The 16,864-nt window shown below is 63.8% G+C and overlaps 1 protein-coding gene across 1 annotated transcript in view; it reads right to left on the bottom strand.

Moving 5' to 3' along the window:
- Positions 1-473: 473 nt before the first annotated feature.
- Positions 474-16,864, bottom strand: part of TMEM132D (transmembrane protein 132D) — a 360,724-nt gene continuing 344,333 nt past the window's right edge. The window contains exons 19-22 of the mRNA XM_039879485.1: positions 7,831-8,036; positions 5,847-6,120; positions 4,466-4,657; positions 474-1,643 (exon numbers count right to left, since the gene is read on the bottom strand). Of these exons, the coding sequence (XP_039735419.1) occupies positions 474-1,643; positions 4,466-4,657; positions 5,847-6,120; positions 7,831-8,036 (1,842 nt within the window). The remainder of the gene's footprint in view (positions 1,644-4,465; positions 4,658-5,846; positions 6,121-7,830; positions 8,037-16,864) is intronic.

Genomic DNA, 16,864 nt, shown 5'->3' with positions numbered 1-16,864 from the left:
AGCGGCCTTGCTCTGTCGGGGGCCAGGCCAGCCCGCCCGGCTCCGGGGTTAATGTCTCACAGTGGCGCCTCCCAGAGCGGGCGGCCCGGGGGCCTCTGGCGCGCTGCTCCCTGTTGACGCCACCCCTGCCGGCCACACGGGGCTGGCGAGGCCGCCTCTCCCTCCGCGGTCCGCCACCGGCCGAGCCACAGGGGTATCACAATGCCCACCACTCAGAGCAAAGCGAGAGGTGGACGGCTCCCTCCGGGAGGCCAGGTGCTCAGATTCGAAGCCCGTGCTTCGTGCGAGTGCTGAGTGTCGCCATGCACGAGGAGCCCCCCGCGTCCGCCTGGACGCCGTGCCGGGCCGCGAGCCGGGGCTCTGCCCGCGGTGTCGCGGTCCCTCGTGCCACTGGCCGGTCCTCCCCAGGCACTGCTGCACGTCCCCGACGGAGGCCGGAGGTGAGCGGGAGCCACCGCCTGCGGACGCCCGGCTCACGCGTGCTCGTGCAGCCTCTCTGTGGAGCCGTGGGGCTCTCCGCAGCCCCCGGGGGCCGGATCCCGGCAGCCCCGCCCTGCGTGTCCCCCGCGCGTCATGCGGGGCTGCCTGCCATCCGAGGAGACGGTAGTGAAGGTGGTGAATGTCACTCTTTTCCTTTTCGAGGTGGGGGACGTGGGTGGCTCACCCTTCTGACCCCTGCCCTCGGCGCTCGGGGGCCCTGCAGGTCGCGGCAGCTGCCCGTTGACGCTGATGCTTTTCGGGGAGCCGGCACCGAAGAGATACCCGCTGTCCTCGAGGTCCACGGCCCTGCCGATGGCGGTGACCTGCTCGTCGGGGGGGCAGGCAAAGTTCAAGTGGCTGTCCAGCAGCTGTGCCCGGGGGCCCAGCCCCAGCCAGCCACGCGGGGGGCTTGGGGACCCCTGCCGCTCGAAGAGCACTCGCTTGTGCCGGTACCTGAGGGCGAAGGCCACGCAGTTGACCAGGAAGACGAGGATGGCCAGGCAGAAGACGCCCAGCAGGGCGTACATGCCGATCTCCAGGTCGCTCAGGCCTTTAGAGGCCGGCGCGGGGCCACTGTCCCCCGTCCCCCTGTCGCTCCCGGGGCGACCCACCTGGGCAGGGAAGCTGGTGAAGCCCGGGGCGACCATCTGCGGGTGGCTGTCATCATCTGAGAGGCTCCCCTGGCCGCCGCTCCTGCGGATGGGCGGCCTCTCCGTCATGGACCCTCGTCCCTCCGCCAGGCCCACAGACGGACTGCCGGGGACCTGCCCCTCTCCTGGCCCCGTCCCCTGCAAGGGCTTGTGGGGCCTCTCGTCACTGGTGCTGTCTTCCAGGCGGGCGCCCGCGTGTCTGCTGTCACTGCCGTTGGGGCCGGCGTCGTTCTGGCCGAATCTGACTTTGACGCTGGCCGTCCCTACGGCCAGCACGCTCCTGCGCTTGGACTTCTGGCACGGTTCGCTGATGACCATTTCGACGCTCACCAGGGCGCCCTGTCCTTCGGCTTCGGCCGTGATTAGAGGCCACTTGAATTTGGGGTCTTGGTGGATGGAGACCACCTTCTCGTCCAAGGACGTGGCCACCAAGGAGAAGGCCTCCCCATCGTAAATGTCCAGGGGGGTGACGGAGCCGTCGCTGAACTGCACCCAGCAACTGATGGCTGCTTCCTGTTGGGTGAGATAATCAGAATGAGCCCGAAACGTGCCGAGCACCGAGTCTCAGTCACACAGACGCCGCGGGAGAGCAGCGTGACGGGGACCAAGGGCACACGCCGCAGCAGAGCGGAAATGAGGTGAGACACGCGAAGGGCAGGAAGGAAAATTAATTCCTAGAAAGACGTGAAACCAGAAGCAAACAGCAAAACTAAAAGGGCGATGGCCAGCGTGACCCGTGCGTGACGAGCGGCCCGCCATGAGGTTTGCTGCGCTTCCTGAGCCGCTGCCGGAAAGACGGAGTCCGCGGCCGGGCGGGGTCCGCTGTGCACAGTGATCAGTCACGTGCCGGGAGACTCACGGCCAGCGGGACCATTGACAAGTGCTACGCGCTCGCGGGGGGCACGTCTGTCGCAATATTTTTAAGTTGCTGTAACGCGAGTCCCCACTCGTTAGTCACGACACAGATCGAAGCCCCTCCCCGGACGAGGGGTCTCGGCCGCCGGCTTCGGTTTCGTGCGGCTCCATTTGTCCTGCCTCCTCGGGGCCGGCTGGGGTGGGTGGGCACTGGGTCGGGGTCAGGGCTGGGCTCGGGGACGAGTCGTTAAACCAGCCGGCCGCAGAGGGACGCGGTGTCCGCGGTCTGTTTCCTGCCCACCGTCTTCCCTCACCCCCCGGGGAGACCGAGGGTGGCCACGGGGTGGGCCCAACTTCTACCTCCTGACCTTTCACCTTGTAGCCTTAGACCGACTTCTCTCGGGACTGGACTGACGAGGCAGACCGCATGGAGGTGGCGGCCTCCGGCCTAAGGCGAGCCCTTCCCTTCGGTGACGGGTCTTCGTGCTCGGCAGGGACGTGGCCCATGGCCCCTCCCTCCACCCGCCCTCTTAGGGGACCTGCTCCGCCCCAAGCCGAGAGCAATGAGCTGGCCTGAGAGGCAGCCGGCCGGCCCGGCCTCACGGATGGACCGGGAGGCAGCTGCTGCCGCGGCCGATGGCCCAGCAGCCCTGAGGCGGCCAGGGCCACCTTCTCTCCCCCGGTCAGTGGGAGGACGGAGGAGGCTGCGGGGCGTGGTGACCGTGGCAGGCGTGTGAAAGCAAAGGTTTGGGCCCAGCGCTCGCCGGCTGGAGCAAACTGACGAGACAAAAGGGACCCGGCGGAGGGGCTGCCGGGCCCTGCGTCCTCCGAGCCCCCGGCCGGGCCTGGCCCCGTAACGAATCCCGCGCCACCCGTGTCTGCTCGGCGGCTTCTCGCTCCCGCAGCCAGAGAGCCCCGGCCACGGCAGAACGGCCGTCTGCTCCGCGTCTGGGGCTGAGGAAGGCGCCCGATACGTGACCGCAGGCCTCTGCCGTCCCCGCGGCTCAGCCGGCCCCTGCTGTGTGCTGGGCACTGGCCGGACGGGAGACCACGCAGGGGCCGTGGGCCAAGACGCGGATCAGCCCCACAGCACCGGAGCAGGACACTCAGGGGCGTACCGGGCCCCCCGAAATGCGGGTGTCGGGGCCATCTCCGCCGGCCGGACACGGGTCCGCTCTGGCCTCACGGGCCCTGTGCCCTGGTGCTCGCCACGTCTCACCACCGGGCAGACGGGAGGACGCCTCCGGCCGGCTCTGCCTCCTGCCAGTAACGCGTCTGCATGCCGGCCTGAGCTGGGGGGCTGCCTTCGAAAAGAACTCGCACCTGTCCCCGAGGTCACCCTCGTCAGCGTTCCTAACCCGAAGGCCTGCACAGCGAAGGGAGCGAAGGGGATGGGGAGCTGACCCCGACGGCGGCGTGAAGTGCCCGGTAAGGCAGAGACAACAGGAAGTCTCTGTGTCCTGGGGCACCTTCCTGCTCACTCACAGCCTTGGTGGCTGCGACAGGGGCCCAGACCACAGGCGCCTGCTCAGGACAGTGCCTGGGAGGCTCTCTGGCGACGAGGGAGCCGAGAAGACCCCCCCCCAGCAGCCCTGCGGGGGGCGGCCACGTTGCATGGCGCAGAGGGGGCCGCTGGCCTGAGACCGCCGTCTGTTCATGAGGCAAGGCTCAGAGGGTCTCCACGTTCCTTCCAAGAAATAACGTCTGTCCATCTCAAGGAGGGGGGTCCCCCACATTCCCAAACCCCAAAGCGGTGCGCTGTGGTTGGAAACCCTTGTACCAACACACAGAATACATATTCACACACACATGCACACACACATATGTACACAGACATCCACACACGCACAAATGCATGCACACAGGTGCGCACACCCGTGCACGTGCACACACATACGCACACATACACAAATACAGACCCACGCACAAATGCACACACTGCACACACAGGCACACACATACACACACATGCTCACACATGCATGAACCCTGCCCTGAGCTGACCAGCAGTGCTGGGGGCCGTCCCCCAGCTTCCCGTCACCCCATAATGTCAGCATGGTCTGTCCCTGCCCTGAGCTGACCCGCGGTGGTGGAGCCGTCCCCCAGCCTCCCTCTCACCCCACACCCGCACCCGTCTCCTTGCAGGGACAAGCAGCAGGCTGCGGTCACTGCCTCGGAGTCTGTCCCTCCCTCCCCAAACCGCTTGCCCATGAGGTACAGCCGCACCCGGGCCACGCCGTCCGGACAGGTGGACGTGCGCCGGCACAGGTGGCTGTGGAACGCACCTGGCGCCATGCTCCGCGGGCAGCGAGCCTCGGTCCAGGCTCTGCCGCCTTCACTCGCGACAGCCTCCTCTGTCTTGGACATGAGGAAGCGTGAGGCTGAGCAGGCCCTGTCACAGCCTGGCTCCAGACTGAGGGACACTCGGTGCAGCCCCCCGGCGTGTGCCCCCCACGGTGCCCCACGCCCTGCCCGCACACCTGTTTGGGCCTCTGCAGGAGCTCCTGGGCCACTGCCGTGGCAAAGATGGCTCTGCTGCTCCCTGGGCTGAGCTGCAAGGACAGTGACAGCCCTGTCACCAGCTGGACCCCGAGGCCCGTGATGGCCACCTTCTCGTCCAGCACAGCGATGGTCTTTTCGGCCAAGATGGCATCTGACAGCGGCGACAAGATCTGAAAGGCAAAACCAACAAGGCGAAGAAAAGCCTTTCGTGGTCCCAGGAAGTCCTGCCGTCGCGTGAACGACGTCCCTTGCGTGGGGGGTTGGGGGGCGGACAGACGAACGAGCCAGGACGCGCAGGAACCAGCCCGTGCCTCTGAGGTCGCCTTCCGAAAGCCGACCTTGCACGTGGAAGCCGTGTGTTTTGGGTGGCCGTGAGAGGGGACGGCGCCCACACCTCGCCCCGGAGAGAAGGGCCGACGTTTTCGCGCGTGAGCGCCCGCCACGCCTCCCACCGAGGCGGCCGTCCGCCGTTATCCAGTGCGGATCTGTGTACGGTTATTTATTCTTCCTAAATGCTTCGCTGGGAAAACTTCATGGCATCAGGAACAGTGGGTTCGACGTGCTAGTTGGGTGTTTACACATTTCGCTCTCACACGCGGCCGACGCCGTCAGCCCATGGACCACCCGCCTCGCCCGCGTGTCCCGGGAGGCCACGCCCCACACTGGGGGACACTCGCTCGACCCGCCCGTCCACCAGATGTAGCTGCCGCGGACGTGAGCAGCCCGCCTCCCTCCTCTGCACAGCCGGGGCGGCCTGGGGTGGTGCCGCGTGGGGGGCACCCCGAGACAGGGCCAGGCCCCGCTCCTCCCTCTCCCCTCCGCCCACAGAGCCCCGACCTCCGCAGGAAACGGGCCCAGCACCCTTCCACCGCGTCCTGACCGATTCCTCTTCCCGAGGCCTGTGAGGACACCAGGGCTCCCTGCGGCTGGTGCCCCCGGCTCCACGGTCCACCCGGGTGCCTTTGTGGCTTCTAACCCTGGTCGTGACAAAGCCAGTGACACGGAGCTTGAGGTGTGAGTCACCAGGACAAAGCGTACGCGGACTCAGGACGCGGGGGGCCCCGGGATCCAAAGCGAGGGGGGTGGGGCTCGGGAGCAGGTGGCCGACCAGGATGCATCCCGCGTCGTCGTGGGCGTGGCCCAGTCCCCACTACGACACCCAGTGCATGCTCCGTGCCAACTCCTCCCCCCGGCTCCTGGCGCCAGTGCGGGGCCCGCCCGCCAGCCAGCACCGGGAACGCGGGTCCCCCAGCGGGGACCGTGAGCGCTGGCCTGCGCCCCGCTGGGCATAACGAGCCCTGTGACATGCAATGGGTGGCCGTCCTCCGGCCACGAAGTGCCCTGCCGTGGGCTCCTTACCTGGACGGCGGTCATCCCGAGCCCTTGGCCGACCAGGACCGGGCCGCCTTGCAGCGTAGCGACGCGAGGTTCTTCCACCACCATGAACTCGGCCACCAGCTCCGTGACGTCCACCTGCCAGTCCGAGCCCAGCAGGTGGGCCAGGTGGCCCCCGGGCTCAGCCGCCTCGGCCACGAACTGGGTGAGCACGCGCACCGTGGCGTGCTGGTACTGCAGGGTGCAGCCGCGGCCGCGCCGCTCCTCGCCCTCCTCGTCCTCGCTGTCCCGAGCCGGCCTGTCAAAGGGTCCGTGCAGTTTAACAGGTCCAGACCCGTCGGGCCGACGGTCAGGGGCTGCGTCATGAGTGGGCCCGAGCCCGGCCCGGTGTGGGCTCAGGCAGCCGTGCCTGGCCACACTCAGAATGGGGGGCCACGGGGCGGCGTGAGCACTGACCAGCCGGATGGGTGGGGGCGGGCGGTAGCGGTCTAAGGTGTCCCCAGTGAACCCTACATCCTGGCACCCACTTTCCGGAGCCCCCGCCCCTTGACCGTACCCTCCCTCCAACGACGGGCTGTAGCGGAGGCGCGGGGTGTTCCTGCCGGGCTCCGGTTTAAAGGGCTCTGTCTTCCGTCTGGCTCGGTGTCTGTCCTCAGCCCGCCTCTCCTGCTCTGGGGGAGCAGGCCGCCGAGCCGCGAGCCGCCCCGTGGATGTGCCACACGGCTGGAACCTGGGAGCGGCCCCGGGCCCGCAGCCCGCAAGGAACGGTGGCCCTCAGTCCAACAGCCCGTGGGAGGCGGACACCTGCCAACGGCCACACCTAGCGTGACACAGGTCTTTCCCCATGAGCCTCCAGATGGGACGGCAGCTCTGCTGACCTCGGGATCGCCCCCCGTGAGAGACCCAGCTAAGCCACGCCTGGAGTTCTGGCCCACGGAACCTGCGAGGGGACACGTTCTTTTAAGCCACTCGGTCGTGGGACAAGTCACTAAATTATGTAACAACAGATAACTAACAGGTATGGCCTTATAGACCAGTACGTGAGCAAGGTGACAACTTGACTCCATCTGAGGCACCAGGCAGGAACAGATATGGACAGGGTCAGGTGGCTGGGCTGGGGGACAGACATGGTTGGGGCTGGGTGGCTGGGTGGCTGGGCTGGGGACAGACGTGGACAGAAGGGCCGGGTGGCGAGGAGGTGGGGTGAACCTTGGGGCTGGGTGGCCGGGGGACGGACGTGGACGGGGCTGGGTGGCCGGGCGAGTCAGCCCTTCCCAGCATCATTGCGACAGCAGCTGCTCACCTCTCAAACCCGTCCTGCTGCCATGTCTGAGGGGGGCAGACGGCGTCTGGGGTGGGCCGCGGGCACCCTCAGCCAGCTCCACGTGGGTCCCTCCCACAACGCCTGTCCTGACAGCCTTGACGACCGTGCTCCCCAACCCAGCACCGCGGACCCGCGTGGTTAGGAACGGACCTGGCCGAGACCTTCTTCTGGCCACACAGGGCCCCAGCTTCATCCTTGGAGCCCCCCGCTCTCCCACAGGCACCAGGGGGGATGGCCAAGGGACGGACTGCAGAAGTGCCCTCGGTAGGCATCGTGTCCCTACGCTGTGCGGGGTCCGCAGACTCCAAGAAGCCCCGCTGCGACTGTGCGTGCAGCCCCCGCCTTTCCGCACGTCTGTGGGTCCCCACGCACGGCCTCCTCTGAGGTGGCCGTGTCTGAACCCAGAGCCTGAGGTCCTGCAACTCTGTCTGTGCTGTCCGTTTGGTGGCCTGGCGTGGATGACGGGACTTGGTGCTCTACCGAACACCATCAGAGTGACAGCGAGAACACAGGTGACAAGCTCCCGACTTCGCCCCCCAGGGCAAACGAGCTCAGCGCTCCAGACGGGGGGCAGGAGACGCGGTTCGGGGGGACCACTTGAGCCCCAGACCCCGCCAGGCCGGAGCCAGCGGCCTGCAAGTCGCACCGACCCGGGGTCTGAGAGGGCCCTGCACACGCACGCACCTCGTGTTGGGGACGACGGGGACTCTCCAGCCCTTGATCTGGCTGAGCTCGGCGTCGGACACCTCGATCTGCAGCGGGAGCCGGGGCGCCCACACGGCCATCTCCAGGGGGCCCTGCAGGTGCTGGTAAGAGAAGGTGACGGCCGCCTTCACCCCGCCTCTCATCTCCTTCCCGTTGACAAACACGTAGTCGCAGTGGTCGGACACCTGTGCGTGGGGACAGGGACGAGACGCGTCCGTCCTCGTCACGTCCCGCAGGGACCGCGGGAGGACGCAGAGGGACAGGGACGCGCCCGGCTGCTTGGGGTCCCTCGCGGGACGCCCCGGTTGCAGTCACAGTGTCTGTCTGGAGAGAGGCGGAGGAGACGCGACACCCACAGGGCAGAGAAGGCCACGCTGCGGTGACGCGGCCGCGAGTCGCCCTGCACCGTGTCTCGCTCCCCGGTCTTCCCTCACGGAGCTTCGTGCACCAGGGGCCCGGCTCAGGCTCGGCGCCAGGGGGCCCTGGGAAGGACCCGGCCGCGTCCCCCGGGGCCGTGCCCTGGGCAGGACGGACAAGCCGAGCGGGGTTCCTGCAGGAGCCAGACGGGGCAGAGCGTCCCCGGGGCCCGACACCCCTCCGTCTCCCGTCACTGTGGGAGATGAACCGGGATTTGCCTCAGTCCAGCGGAGCCGGCGAGCTCTGTCCGTCCCTTGTCAATCTATGACCAGCCGCACACGTCCAGCGATTTGTCAACTGCCACTTCACAATGCCGAGGGCCGGAAGGGGCATCTACCAAAACCCCGACCCCCTTTCAAATTCCATTCCCAGCCGCTGCCCTGGCCCGGGATGGGGCCACAGCTAACATTTCTGGCTCTGGCGAGCACGGTCACACAAATTCACTGAGGCGAATTTAGTGCTATTTCCATTTCCCCCCTTTTCCTGTTTAAACGCTGTAGGAGCAGAAATCTTATTCAGGTATCACCAACACTCACGGCGAAATGTATGTTCTTCTGATTATGTTTTCTCTGTCCTTTCTCTAAAGCGCTAGAGCTAAGGATATGGAGATTCTGCCCACCCCCGCCCCGAAGCAGACCGCCAGAGGGACGTTTGCACCTGCTTCTCGGACGAGGCGTTACTAGGTGATACTGCGCTGTCACCCCACTGGGCCTCTTCCTGGGGACGCTGCACAGGGACGTCCTGGCGTCTCTGGAACCATCCGCGTTAGATGGCATATTTTCCCTCTAAAGCCCTGAAACGGCGCTCTCTGGAAGTTGTTATTTTTAAGTCGAAACAGAACGCGTTCGCACCCCCTGCACTGCTCCCCGGCCTTGCCCGCGTCTGGGGAGCCGCCTTCCGAATACTCACTTCGTTTTCAAAGCCACCGCCATGTGGCCGGCGTCACCAGAGCGCAGGGCGCTCCCGCAGTCGTCAGCCAACAGTTTTCATGACAACATGGTCAAGCAGGCCTGGCCCCGGCCGAGCACTGCTCCAGGCTGTTCCCAGCCCTCCCGATGTTTGGGGCTGGATCCGCTCTGTGGCGGGGCCGTCCTGTCCCCCGTGGGACATTTAGCAGTGTCCCTGCTCTCTGCTCACGAGATGCCAGCAGCAGCCCCCCCTCCAGCCCTGATGTCCTGCCCCTGTGAGTGTGACCAGCATTAAGCATCACACGGGCACACGACAGAGGGACTTCACGCCGCCGACATTCTGGTACCCGTGTGAGCAGGCGCTGTCCTCGGTGCTGCAGACACAGCAGCCAATGCAGAGACGAAGTTTCTGACTAGGGAGCCACTGTGTCCTCGGAGGCCAAGACTTACCTCTCGATAGTGGCGGGATCCAAACACTGACAGGGAACCACGGGCTGCAGCGGTGGGCGCTGCTGGGGGGTGGGGACAGCGTGGGGACAGAGAGTTTAGCCGAAACCCGGATCTTAAGTCCTGTGTCAACCACGAGAGTCCCCGAGCTGTGGGCATTTGGGACGCGTGCCACAGGTGGACGTGGGAATGAGTGTGACATCTTGGAGACAGAAAACAAGTGGAAGACACTCTGGCTGACGCCGGAGTGGGAGACAGTGTGGTGACAGGCCTGCCAGGCCATGGGGTGGAGCCTGTGTTTGGCGGGGCGCCTGCCTACGGCCACGAGGATGTTTTGTGTGGGAGGGACACGGCCTGAGTTACATTTTTAGGAAGCCACTCTGGCCACTTGGTGAGGCAGACGAAGGCGTGAGAGCTGGAGGCAGCATCGACACTGGATGCTCACGCCGGGCGTGCACGTCTGAGAGCGGCCGCTTCCTCCACCACCCAAGATGAGCCGCATGGGGACAAGGAGCTTGAGGCAGAGAAGCCTGGCAGATGCCCCCTAACCAGCGATCAGTGACGGTCACCACCCCCTAACCAGCGATCAGTGACGGTCACCACCCTGTAACCAGCGATCAGTTAGTCACCAGCACAGACTACGGCACTGTCCTGTCATGTCACAAGGGCCGTGCTTGCCTAGAAGGCATGGCGTCCACTAAGTGAGAACACGCCAGACAGACCCAAAGTGGGACACACCCTACGACGTACCTGGACGGTTCCCTTCAACACCCCAGGGTCGTGAAAAGTGAGGACGGACGAGGCCCCGTGCGGGAGAAGGCCGAGCGGATGCGGGAGGGAGCTGCCTCCTCCCGTGCTCCCCCGAGGCCACGGCCCTGGAGTGCAGGGGCCGCTTCGCGGTCATGAGGGAAATGCTGTGCTGCCCCCCTCTGCTCTGCTCGCATCGGCCCTGGGGAGCACCCTGAGCCAGCGGGGGCAGGAGCCTCCCTGGCTTCCACGGGGGACGTCCTCACAGCACGTCTCCCGCAAGCTGTCCCCGTTCCCGCGGGTCTCCCGTACCGCTCCCCCCTCCTCCAGAGCAGCTTGCGGTGCCCCCCACCCTGTGACGCTCAGCCCACGCGCAGCCCGCACCCCGAGTCTCACCCTGCACGCTCGGCTCTCCACCCCTGAAACGTGCGGTCGTGACTTCACACACGGTGTGCACGCATCGTTAGTAACGCACGAGGCGGGATGTCTGCGATGTGCCCACCGCGAGACCGCAGCGCCCCAAAGCCTGCCAGCCCCCCGCCGCGTCCCCCGCCTGCCGGCCACCGCCCGCCGTCACGCCCACGGCTTGGCGTCGCCGTCCTGGAGTTCCACGGGACTCTGCAGGTGCTCCCTGCGTCCGGCTCCGTCCCTCGCCCTGTGTCGGGGACGTGGTCGCTTCGCCGTAGGGTGGGAACGCCTGCACTCTGAATCTGGATTCATTCCCGCCTCTGCTCTGGCTTTGCTGGGGGCAGGATCGTGTGGTCTTCAACTGGACATCTGCTTCACCCCGCCTTGTGAGGGCTCCCCCGCCCCTCCTTCGGACAGCAGACCCCGTTTCCTGTGCCCCCGGCCCCTCTGTTGGCAGCAGACCCGTTTCCGTCTGAGAGGGGCCCCGGCACACGCTGTTGGCGTAACCACATGTCCTCAGTGCATCGCAGTTAAGTGACTGTGGCTGGCAGGGTGACAACAGCGTGTGGCCCCTGGGACGTGGCCTGGCTGGCTCAGCTGGGGGGACAGGGGGGCGCCTGGCGTCTGCCGACGCGGCCTCAGGCTTTCCCCTCGGTCCGCACGGAGCCAGAACGCGGCCGGCTCGGAGAGCGCGGGCCGTGCCCCCGGTGTGGCCCAGTCTACGGGGTCGCGCACGCTGACACGTGGGGAGCCCGGGCCGGCTCCAAAGCGCCCTCCGGGACGCCCGCTCCCAAGAGAAACCGCCGTGACCAGGGCAGCCAGGGACAGACACGCCCCGAAAACCCTTTCCTTCCGCCGTTTCCAAACTGAGCCGGAAACCGGCCCCGTGGGTCTGAACGACGCCAGCAGAGGACACGGCTCTCCTGGCTCACGGCTACTTGTTCCACGGTGAAGCGACGTCTTCAATCTCCAGGCCAGCGCGACGGACGCTTCACGGCGGACGCCGCTGTAACACGGAGACGTGTCTGGAGCGGGGGCGACGTCCAGCAGCTGTCAGGAACCCAGGTGCTCACTCCCGGCGCGGGGCCGCCCTGCTGATGGCCAGCAGCGAACAGCGTGTGTCCCGGCTGGCCCGCAGGCCGCCCCTGCCACACAGCCCCCTCCCTGGCCAGAACGTTCCTCTCTGAACAGTGTCAACGTGCTGTCCCGGGGCCCTCTCCTTTCCCGGATAATTTACACAGCGCGCAGGCAGGTTGTCCCCTGGGGCCACGGCCCGTGGTGCCCAAGCCACACACGCCGTCTGTGGGACCGTGCGGGCTCGGGGCACCGCGTGCTGCTGCTTTGTCTGTAAGTTTTCCCAGCAAACTTCTGTTTGATTTTGCTCACTGTGTCGCATAAAGTACACACGCTTCGAAATTAGCCCCAGGAGACGCACGGGGCCTTTAACTCCACCGTCAGAGTCTACGCATCTGTACACTTACGTCTGAATGTCCATATTCACACCCACAACTGTGGCCGCGGCCTCAGGGGACATCCCAGAGCCAGTCAGAGACCCTGGCTGTCTCTGTGACCTCGGGCACATCGCTTTCCGTCTGCCGCCTCTAACCCCTCCCCTCCCGCGGTCTGTGGCCCCGGGCGCTGTCCCCCGCACACTCCTGGAGAGCTGTCCTGACCGCGTATGGGGACGCACCAGACGCCACCAGCGGCGGTGGCAGAAGCTTCCCCGGTCTTGGCTTCACTGCTGTAGGTAACGTCTCGGGCGCACTAACCCACCCGAGGCTGTGGGCACCCCACCCGCGTCCCAGGGACTCGGCTAACAGAGGGACAGACGCGTGCCAGCTCTGCCGGGTGGCAGGTGAGCGGCCGGGGAATGACCGTGACACGGGAGCGGCGGGCGGGGACGAGTACGCGGCACTGAATCAGCATTCCCTCAATGAGCACAGGGCTCGAGCGCGACACGTTTTTTAAGAGTCTGATAAAATGAGCCGGAGTGGATGGTTTACAGCTGCCTTAGCAGCGCTAAAATCTTGAATGAACAGAGGGTTCTTCTGCCATCGTCAGCATCGGGCGATGACAAACGAGCGCCAAGCCCTACGTGAAGGGTACGTCGTTAGTGCTGGGAGATCGTCACCGGCACGCGGACACGTTGGCACTCACAAGGGGGATGGCACATCTGCGGTGACTTCGGCGTGTGACGCTGTGCAGTTGGGGACATCTAGGGGACGACATCTAAGGGACGAGTACGCGATCCGAGCGAAGCCGATTGCTTCCGAGACACGTTTGGAGGGAAATGTTTGGAGCCGAGGCCCCGCGGACCCGCGTGTGGGCCACAGGCTGGGGGAGGCGCTCGTTAAGCGAACGGCCGCCGCGTCTGTGTCGGGCGGTCCTGGCCCCGGCCCAGCGGACCATGCGCCTGTCTGCGAGGCCGCCGCTCCTCCCGGACGAGGGGCAAGCTCCCTCCCGCCCGGGCTTCTGGACGGTCCGCCTTCCAAGGCGGCGCCCACAGACAGTGTGCCACCTGTCACCTAGCACCTTGGCGCGGCCAAGGCTGGCTCTGTCACCCCACTTGGGACCCCATGACGGTGGGACGTGGGGACACTCGGCAAGGGCCGTGGCTTCCCGTGGGACTGGAAGGTTTCCAGGCGCCAGATTCCAGTCCTTACTCATACGAGCGAAAACGAATAAGCCAGACACAGCGGAAAATGGCCACTCACGGGTGCGTAAACACTCCGGGCATTTGCCTAGATTTTGGACGGGTGGGAAGCCGAAGGCGACATGAAAAGGCGGCTCGTTCGGCCGCGGCAGGACAGAGTTTTGGTCATTGGTGCAGCTCAGTCCCTGATGAAGGCGCCTGGCTGGCCGGGGCGCACGAGGGTGGGGGGCCCCGAATGAACACCCCGTGCGCCCCCCCTACCTCGGGGTCCGCTCCAGGGGAGCCCGGCCCGCCACCGCACTTTCTAGAACGTGCCAGACGCTTGCACTGCACAGCTGAACAAAGCCCTGTTGTCGTGGAACCCGCAGTGTAGGAGGCACAGACACGACGGCCAAGGGAGCAGACTCGGGGTGCCGCTCGGGGAGCGGGCACGGGAGGGGAGGGCGGGGGCCACCGGCTGGCAGAGCAGGCCGGGAAGGGGTCACGCTCCGGGGAGCCAGCGGTGCGAGCTGGGTGGCCACCACCCAGCACAGGACTTGGCCAGGACAGTGAGGGTGGGGTCTGTCCCACACATGCACTGGGCGCCAGCTAACACGGAGGGCGTGTGGCTCAGCCCGCCGCCACGTCATCCGCGGGGCTCAAAGCGCGCCAACTCCCAGGCCCGCGCCCGAGGCCCTGATTCCGCCAGCAGGGGCGGCCAGCATCCCATTCCCCACAGCTCCCCAGGTACTGCGTGTGCGGCGGGGCAGACGCCAGTGACAAACACGCATTCAGCTTCTCCACACACAAGAGCATGACGCACAGATGACAGAAGCTACTAACGAGAAACCTAGAAACAAATCGTGCTTTTATGTGCAGTCACGTGGGTCTGCAGCCACATGCGTCATGTGTGTGAATGCGCGAGCACGCAGTATACGTGCACATGTACGAAGCATAAGTAAGCACGTATACACGCACACACACAGACATGTGAGCACGCACATATGCATACTTGTGAATGTGCGATCATGCATGCATACACACGTGTGGACACACGAGCATGCACCTATACATGCACATGCATGAATGTGCGATCGTGCACATACACACATGTGTGCGGACACATGAGTATGCAGGCATACACACGTGTGTGGACACGTGAACATGCACGTATGCACATGAGTGAATGTGCGAGCATGCACATGTATGCACGTGTGCAGATGTGTGTTCAGGCATGCATGCACATGCGCAGATACACAAGTATGCAGGTATGCACACATGTGTGGGCACGTGAGCATGCACATATGCATGCACATGTGTGAATGTGTGGTCATGCACATGTACATGCATACGTGCGGATATGTGTGCAGGGTGTACATGTACATGTATGTGAATGCCTGAGTACGTACGTACCCTCACAGAGCACAGAGAGAGGTATTCCAGATTCCAGTGCATTCGCCCGATTTTGGGGTCTAAAGGTGCCTATTGTTTGAGAAAACAAGCACCCCACACAGGAAACCCCCATAAAAATTTCTTGTCATTCCCAGTATCAGAAACCAGTATTCTCAAAATATTTAGTAAAATATGAAAAAAAAATCATGAAAAAGGAATCACCAAACAATACTGATGACTTTATATACCACCCAGGTCTATTTTTCAGAATTTTACTGCAGCCTCTCAGATCCCAATAATGCATTCTAATCATTTAATTCCTGCTGAGAGCACATACGCTTTGCTCTTGAAACCTTTCCACGAAATAACCAAGATCAAAAGCAAATATTTTCTTAATATTTCCCAACTTTAGCAGGACAAATACTGAACTTTTGGCTAAGCTTTGCTCGAACGATTTCAAATTCAGCCGTCCCAAATTGCTGCTGTCAAGACTGCAGAGCTCTGCGGGCACAGAGCGGTCGCCTCTGCGGACAAAAGACTCGAATTCTAAGTGTCACTCCACACCTCACTGTCGCGTTTTTTGTTTCCCCCGTAGGAAATTTAAAAGGCATTTTTAAAGGAAGGGAAAGCTGATGCAATCAATTATCTTAAAAGGAAAAAAAGTTTTCCTTTCAATACGTTCGTTTGCCAGGGATCTGTTTGTAAAATAGCAGGAAAAGGCACATGTACATATGTGTGTGTGCACACATGTACACATATGCCATGCTTCATTAAAATGAAGTAACTACGTACTGTAAATCACATGTACATATATAATTATCACATAACATATAATTCTATGCTCTAAATCGTATACTATGTATAGCATAGCTACATAATAACTATATAACATCATAACGCATCCTATATATAATATTACCATGTATCTTAAGTTCCTACGTTTATAAGAAGGATTCTGTCTTGAGGAAATAGGAATGTCGTCCTTATACCTAGTAGGATTTTTATATAGTTAAATTATGAGTAATTGTCTCCCTGGTCGATCAAAAGGAGCCATTTCCATCTCTGGAAACTCTTACTAAGAGACAAAGAGGAAACTGCCTCATCGCCCCTGGGGGTGCGGACGCCATGCGGACACTGGGCTCTAAGTGGGGGAGGTTGATTCCGGGTTAGCGCCCTCGGCTGTGGGGACTCACGCTCGGTTTCCCTTCGTGGGAATGGGAGCAGGGCATGCTGCCAGCCGGGCACGTTGGATCTGCCCGTGTCCCTGCCCAGCCCGCTCTCCCTGCTGGTCCCCGGCGGGCCGAGCAGGCGGTGCTGCCCAAGTCCCTGTGGGGGCAGCCTTTGCTGTGGGTGCCCCGTGGGCTTGCCGACACCTCAGACTCGGTCTCCTTGCTTCCCACTCCCCTGTCACAGGAGTCAGCCCTGTGTCTTACGTTTTTACTATTGTAGTAAGAACACGTAACACGGGATCTGCTCTCTTCGGTTTTCAAGTGCAGACACCGCGTCGCTAACCGCGGGCGCCACGCCGTGCAGAGCGCTGGAGCATACCCGCCTCACGTAGCGAGCGTCGCCCCTGTTCAGCATCGCCCCGCTGCCCAGACCCCGTCGCCGGTGAGTGGATCAAGAAAACGGGGCGGGCACACGCAGTGGAGCATCATTCAGTGATGCTCTGGATCCGCCTGGAAAAGAAGGCAGTTCTGCCGCACGCGGCGACGGGGACGGGCCTGGCGGGCGGATGCAGACCCGACTCCGTCTTCCTCGGCCCCTCTCCCGTCATCCCCCACATGACCTTGACCTCTCCCAGTGAGCCGCTCGAACGCCCAGTTCTGTCCTGCTGTTGGCTTCAGGACGGCCTGGGCAGACGCACAGCTGGGCCTGGTGACGACGGGCGTGGCGAGCCTCAGGCCCTGTGCCCGTCCAGCGTCCGCCTGCGATCCTCTGCTCAGGCACTGCTCCTGGTCCCCCATCAACAGTGACATTGAAGCGAGGGGTCCCCTGTCTCCACAGGGGCCCATGGCGCAGCCTCCCCAGGCGGAAGCCCTTGCACCCTGCGGTCAGCTCG

This window comes from Pteropus medius, unplaced genomic scaffold, assembly GCF_902729225.1.
Source record: "Pteropus medius unplaced genomic scaffold, Ma_sr-lr_union100, whole genome shotgun sequence".
NCBI classification, from domain to species: domain Eukaryota; kingdom Metazoa; phylum Chordata; class Mammalia; order Chiroptera; family Pteropodidae; genus Pteropus; species Pteropus medius.
This window is presented reverse-complemented; position numbering and strand designations above follow the sequence as displayed.